The 7,530-nt window shown below is 38.4% G+C and overlaps 1 protein-coding gene across 1 annotated transcript in view; it reads right to left on the bottom strand.

The window, feature by feature from the left end:
- PAPSS1 (3'-phosphoadenosine 5'-phosphosulfate synthase 1) overlaps positions 1 to 7,530 on the bottom strand; it is a 108,754-nt gene that overhangs the window by 51,709 nt on the left and 49,515 nt on the right. The window contains exons 6-7 of the mRNA XM_040237511.1: positions 3,448 to 3,561; positions 774 to 885 (exon numbers count right to left, since the gene is read on the bottom strand). Of these exons, the coding sequence (XP_040093445.1) occupies positions 774 to 885; positions 3,448 to 3,561 (226 nt within the window). The remainder of the gene's footprint in view (positions 1 to 773; positions 886 to 3,447; positions 3,562 to 7,530) is intronic.

The following is a 7,530-nucleotide window of genomic DNA, read 5'->3' as shown; positions in this document are numbered from 1 at the left end:
GTGTGTGTGTGTGTGTGTGTGTGTGTGTGTATCTTCTTTATCCATTCACCAACTGACGGGTACTTAGGTTGATTCCATGTCTTAGTGATCATAAATAACGCTGCAATGAACATATAGGTGAATGTATCTTTTGTAGTGTTTTTGTTTTCTTCAGATAAATACCCAGAAGTGGAACTGCCAGATCATATGGCACTAGAGTTCTTTACAATTTAGCAATATCTCCTTTACTGTAGTAAATTAATGTTACCAACACTATACAAAGTTTAAGGTAGCTAGAATGTAATGACAATATTCTAAATATAGATTTCTTTGGCAATTGCTTCGTTGTTTTAAAATAAGAAGAACCACCCTTTCGGCCACCTGTTTCAGGATTCCTAAACTTGGACCCCCTGATTCCTTGTTAGAACACCTGGCTTAATAAGCAAGCATGGGCTTCAGTGCAGCACAATTTAGTGACTATGTACACTTTCAGAAAAGGTTTTCTACTGTGATCAGGTACATACGAAACAAGGAAACTGCATTCGTTTTTTAAATCCATTTTCAGCCCTAATCCCCAGATTGTCCTTCTCCCGCACAATAAATCACAATCAGGAAAACTGAAACTGAAAGACGATCTCCGGATACACTTAAAATATTCAGTACTGATACAATTTAGTCTTAAAATGCTATCTCCAATTAAGATGTTAGCAATACTCTCTCTAAACAGTGACCAATCCCTGCAAATATGTGCCTTCTTTTCCACACTCAATGCATCTGAATGTCCAAAGTCTTACCATCCAGAAGACAATCGAAATGAAGACACTGCAAGTACTCCCTCTCTCTCATAAAGCCATTCAGCGGGGTTGCCCAGCCTTCTGCCAAAACCTGCACCCACTGCATATCCACCTAGTAAATGGGACAGTAAAGAACAATGCTCTGTTTCATGTACTCACGAGCAAAAGCAGTAATGGTTTTCTGGAGCTTCATTTTGAAAGTAATGGTAACAAACTTCTCAAGAATGATTACAGGTTATACAAGTCTAATAAACAACGGCACTAAGAAAATATGCGTTTTTCTCAATAAATTTAAATAACATTTCTAATAAGAATAGCATCTCCTAAAGCAGCATTCCTCAAACTTCAATATGTATAAGAAACCTCTGGAAGACTTGTTAAATGAAGACTGCTCCACACCAGTTTCTGATTTAGCTGGTTTGCTATGGGGGACAAAGATTTGTATTTTTAATAGGTACCCAGAAAATGTTAACAATAATGTTCTAGAAACTACACTCTGACAACCACTGTTCTAAACTAAAACAAACTTTAGATAAAAATACTTACCCAAAGGGTCCCTCACCAATGACATTCATTTTACAAACACTGTATTATTTCTTGAACTTTAAGATTTCTAGTGTATCTGATCAGAATATTAAAGAATTGATAAATTAATGATGAATTAATGTAAACTGCAGGGGGCTTCCCCAGTGGCTCAGCGGTAAAGAATCCACCTGCATTTCAGGAGATGCTAGCTCAATCCTTGGGTTAGGAAGATCCCCTGGAGAAAGAAATGGCAACTCACTCCAGTATTCTTGCCTGGGAAATCCCATAGAGAGAGGAGATTCGAGGGCTACAGTCTATGGGGTCGCAAAACAGTCAGACACAACTTAGTGACAAAACAACAACAATGTAAGCTGGATATGCTCATTTTCAACTTGGTATATATATGTATATATATAGCCATGATTCTCAAAAGAGAAAAGATAAAGCACCTGGCCAAGAGGTGTGCAGTTAAGATGTGGCTTACCATGTATTCCCAAAGTATGCTGGCCAGCATGTTCCACTGAAAAATCAAATAATGGCAAAGTACACCCCTCCTTCAATTCACAGGAAAAAATTATACTCATGCACCAAATTGTTTCATTTTCAAGTTCTCCTCTTATTAATTTTTCCTAAACCTCTGACATGGCCCCTGTTTGTCCCTACTGGAATCTAATTCTAGATGGTATCTACTATAAACTGAATGTTTATGTCCCCCCCAAATATGTTGAAGCCCCCAATGGGAACTGGAGATAGGCCCCTAAGGAGGTGAAGAAGCTTAAATGAGGTCATAAGGCTGGGTCCTCATCCAATAGTCTGGTGCCTGCATAAGAGAAGGAAGAGACACCAGAGCTCGACTCTCACCCTGAGCATATGGTGAGAAGGTGTCTGATGGCCGGAGAGGAAGGGAGCCTTGTCAGGGACCAGGTCAGCCAGCACCTAGGTCTTGGACTTTCTTTCTTACAGAACCATGAGAAAAGAAATGTCTGTTGTTTATGCCATCCAGCCTATGGTTTTTGTTGTGGCAGCCTGAGCTAATACATTACATGACGTAGCCCACATTTTTTTAATTAATTATTTTTCATACTGCTAAGCAAAGAACAAACCACTGTATTGAAAAAAAGGTTCACATTTGAAAAAGCTACTATCTTTTTGGGTTACAGAGTCTGACTGACCTGGATTCGGATCCATTCATTCTCAGTTTCTTTCTTCTCTCTCTCTCCCTACCCCAATGTGTGTGTGTGTGTGTGTTTATTCAACTGACACAAAGTCTGTTAGTGACAAAATCTGTTGTTCCTTAGTAAAGTCAGCTTTGAGTGACTCTGCTCCCCAACTCCCCCTTCTCCTTGCTCCCTGCAACATGTCTTAGCTTCTGGTTAGAAACCCAATCACACAAACCACCTAGACAATGTACTCCTATCAGGAATTTGAGTAGGTCTTTGAAGAGTCTTTCTCCAGCCTCAGAAGGTTTGGGGGTTTTATTTTTCTCTTTCTCCTTACTTTCAGATTTGGCACCTCCCTGGGTGTCTGGGATTTTTACTACACTAGAAGAAAAGCTGGGAAATTCTATTCCTAGTTTAAGTTCTTATTTCTAAACCTATTTTTAAAGTATATCTGAATGATATAATTTAAAATTCTCTAAGATTTGAAAGTGATAAATTATAGTCTCCATTGTCATCATATCTAGTTTAAGCAGTTTCTTATTGGGAAAAACACGTAATGATATTATTAGAGCTACAATACATAACAGAATTATTCTTCACAATATAAGAAAGGGAGAATCAGGGTCTTGGCAAGGGATTAGGAAACATGTTTAAGGGAAAAAAATGTTCATTTTAATTATTAAATCATTAAAGACTTTTTACTTTTTAGAATCCATCCCTTCTGATAGACCTAAAATCTTATATAACCTCTATTCTTTGGTATTTCAAAATAAATATTATGAGTAAAATAAAATCAAAGCCATGGTAATTTGGGAATATGGTTTTATAAATTAAACATATTTCCCATCCCTGGAAATGGTGATATATACAACTGTGACCACCACCACCACTCATGCCCCCAAACACATCAATAAAATCACAAATTCTACAAACCAACATCTATCTTTAGGATTAAAGCACTTGATATGAAAAAAGGACAAAGCACTTACTTTATTAATTTTCAATGCTGGTAGTGTTTCTGCATCTGTTTTTGCCAAATGAAGTTTATTTTCTGGCACATACAGTTCTTTCACTTCATAAGAGGCATCCACAGGTACAATATCCTATACATTAACAAAAGCAAAATTAAATGTTTGATCCAACAATTTAGAGTTCTCCAAAGGATATGTTAATGAAGGAAATTAATGTTTCAAAAAGAGACTTTAAAAAAATGAGAGGGATTTAATCAATCTTCCATATGACGGTTGGTCTACTCCCAAGCAGATAACATCCCATACACAAGAAATCATCACACGTAACTTCCCACTATTGAGTATGAAACAAATTCCCACAGTGTACCATGTATGTCAAAATCAGGCAACTGCAAAGAGGTGACCTCAAGTAAGGAATAATGATTAAAAGGATTTAGAAACAAATAAACAAAAAAAAGCACTCTAAACATAATCACTATTATCTGCAACATATTATGGAACCATTTTATTCCAGCTTCCGTAAACATCTTTATCACCAGCGTCACTAACACCACCTTATTAGTCATGTAATACAGTACTCCAGAGCACGTCAGCTCTATTCCCACCACTGCGGTCTGAAAAAGAGCGCTCTCTGACCTCCTATGAAGTGCGTTCTGGAAATTTTATCCCAACTCCAAGTACTCATTTATACCACACTGGGACAAAGCTTTTTCTCATTCATCCCACCAGTATCTATTTGTGATGACCACAAACTTACACACTGCTCTCAGACACTGCTCATCAAGTGACCTTCACGAGGCCTGTTCACACCTGTCATTCTCCTAGGAATAATTATCAAATGTGTTTAATTACTCTAAATTTTTAAAGTCAAATCAACTGATCTCCGTAAGCATATAAAACTGGCACTGATAAGTTTTTCATATATGTCTAAGCAATATCTCATTTAAAAATACATTAATTCTCAAGAGAATGATAAGACAAGCCATGGACTGAGAAAAAATACCTGCAAAAGGCGTATCTGAAAAAGGACTATTATCCAAAACATAGCAAGAACTCTTAAAACTCAACAGTAAGAAAAGAACCTTATTAGAAAATGGGTCAGAGACCTGAACAGAACGTCACCAAAGAAGCTATACAGATGACAAATAAGTATATGAACCAATCCTCTACATCATATATCATCAGAAAAATGCAATTCAAAACCACAGTGGGATAACCCTGCTAGAATATACTTACTAGAATGGGCAAAATCCAAAACACTGAGCACACACTGACAAGGAGGCAGAGCAACAGGAACTCTCACTCACTGCTGGTGGGAATGCAAAATGGTATAGCTGCTTCAGAAGACAATCTATTTTGAGCAAGCTCGGAGAGCTGGTGATGGACAAGGAAGCCTGGCGTGCTGCAGTCCACGGGGTCACAAAGAGTCAGGCACGACTGAACAACTGAACTGAACTGAACCATACTCTCGCCATGCAACCTAGTCATCATGCTCCTTGGTATTTACCCAGATGAGCTGAAAACTTATGTCCACACAAAAATCTGCACACAGATGTTTATAGCAGCCTTGCTCATGACTGCCCAAACTTGAAAACACGCAAGAAGTCCTTCAGTAGATGAATGAATAAACGGCAGTATATCCAGACAATGGAATAGTAGTCATTCAGCCCTAAGAAGAAATGAGCTATCAAACCATGAAGAGACACGAAGGAAACTTAAAGGCAGATTATTAAATCAAAGAAACCCACTGGAAAAGGTTACACACTGTACAGTTCCAACTATAGGACATTCTGAAAAGGCAAAACTATGGGCACAGTAAAAACATCAGCGGTTGCCCAAGGTTACAGGGGAGGAGAGAAGGGAAGAATAGGAAGAACACGGGATTTTCTAGGACAGTTAAGCTATTCTGTAGAATACTACAATGGTGTGTAAATGTCATTACACAGTTGTTACAACCCACAGAATGTTCAACCCTAAAGTAAACTATGAACTATGGATGCTAACAATGTATCGATGTTGTTGTTCAGTAGCTGAGTCGCGCATCCCACTCCTTGTGATCCCATGGACTGCAGCACCCCAGGCCTTCCTGTCCTTCACCATCTCCCAGAGCTTGCTCAAACTCATGTCTACTGAGTCAGTGATCCCATCCAGCCATTTCTCATCCCGTCATCCCCTTCTCCTCTTGCCTTCAATCCTTCCCAGGATCAGGATCTTCTCTAATGAGTCCAATGAACCCACATATTAATGTAGGTCACCAATTATAACAAAGGTACCACTCTGGTGAGGGATGCTGACAGCCGGATAACCCATGTGTGGCAGGGAGGGGAGTTTCTAGGAGTTCATTCTCTATACTTCCCGCTCAAGTTTTGCTGTCAACCTGAAACTTCTCTAAAAAGTAAAGTCTATTTTTAAAAATGCATAACAAAAAAAAAAGGCAGTTTGAAACAAATATTAATGGAAAAACCAAGCGTTTAAAGACACTACCTACTACTTTTCCTGAGGAAAAAGTTTGAGAAGAAACTTCAACTAATATTCAGACTTAATTATTAATACCTTCAGCAGACGGAAAAAGCAGAGTCAGACATGTGTTTCAAAACTAGATGACTTCATGAAAGCCTGAATGCTACCACTCAAGCAGCCCTTACGGGCCCTGTGAATCTAGAAAGAATTATCCTCCTACATTTCTCTGATATTTTGTTCCTTCAAAGATGGAAGACGTGTGCTAAGTTACTTCAGTCGTGTCCGACTCTTTGTGACTCTGGACTGCAGCCCGCCAGGCTCCTCTGTCCCCGGGATTCTCTGGGCAAGAACACTGGAGTGGGTTGCTGTGCCCTCCTCCAGGGGATCTTCCCGACCCAGGGATCATACCCACGTCTCCTGCGTTGCAGGCAGATTTTTTACCACTAGTGCCACCTCGGAAGCCCATAAAGATGGAGCAGTACTGGCTAAGTCACGCACCAAAGCCAAGCTCCTCCTGCCAGTAAATTCAAGGCCTCTGATCTTTCTCAGGAGAAACTCAGGAATAAATGAGAAGAGTGAATATGAAGAAAGAAAAACAAGAAATAATGAAATTAAAAGACAGAAATAAAGGAGCACTGCTTGCTACCATACCATGTTCAGCCAGCTCTCTGGGGGCCCTTTGTCCTTCGAGAATCCCACTGCTCAGGGGAAAGCAGAAAGTGTGTGTTAAACACAAACTGTGCAGAGCACAGAGAGCTTCATAAACCTTCCACACCTCCTTTTGCAATTAAGCCTGCAGCAGGTACCCACAACAGGAGACTACTTACTGGGTTTACTAACAGTAAACACTACATGAGGGCCTCAAAGAATAATGGTGAAGGAAGAGAGACAGCTTCTATTACTGCTTCCATTTTCTCTTTATAGATATTAACACAATACAACAAGGTAAAGTCTCTTTTTAAAATCTAGCTAGAGAAACAGCTTAAGGTAGTCCATTCTATACTTCTAACTCAAGGAATTATTTTTAATACATTTGTTTGAAATAATAAATTAATTATTTTTATAAAGAATAATTTATAATAATTTTATAAATAGTTAAATTCAATAAATAGTAGTAAAGAAAATGTGGAAATGAGAAAAGCCCATCACCCTTATATATGGTTATCAACATCATTTTTGTGTATTTCCCTCGAAGTGTTCTTCACCCATAGGTGTATCCTAGAGCAACTGGTAGTTTGAGCAGTTTGTACAAAGTCTATTATTCCATCAACCAGAAAATAAAAATTCAGAATCCATGTTTCCCAGAACAATATAACGTGCATTAAGTGAACTGCACATGCACCCTATATGTTCAATTAGCTTCTTGGGTAAGTGTAAAGCTCTCAAAGGTGCCTTGAGAAACATGCATTTTTGCAAAATAAAGAACTCAAGTCTTCCACAACAAATGCTAAAATTAAAAGTTACACAGTCAGACATTCACTAAGGCTTTTGAGAGAAACAGTATGATAAAATTTCACAAAAGACACTTGAAATTAAATATTTATATGAATCACAAAAACATCAGAGGAACATCATCTTCAAAACCAAAAAGATACAATAAAGCAACAGAGGTCTATAGGTCACTTATTTCTGATTTGGCTA

The sequence above is a fragment of the Oryx dammah genome, unplaced genomic scaffold, assembly GCF_014754425.2.
Source record: "Oryx dammah isolate SB20612 unplaced genomic scaffold, SCBI_Odam_1.1 HiC_scaffold_3, whole genome shotgun sequence".
NCBI lineage: Eukaryota > Metazoa > Chordata > Mammalia > Artiodactyla > Bovidae > Oryx > Oryx dammah.
Note: the sequence above shows the minus strand (reverse complement) of the source record. Positions and strands in the feature narration are given on the sequence as shown.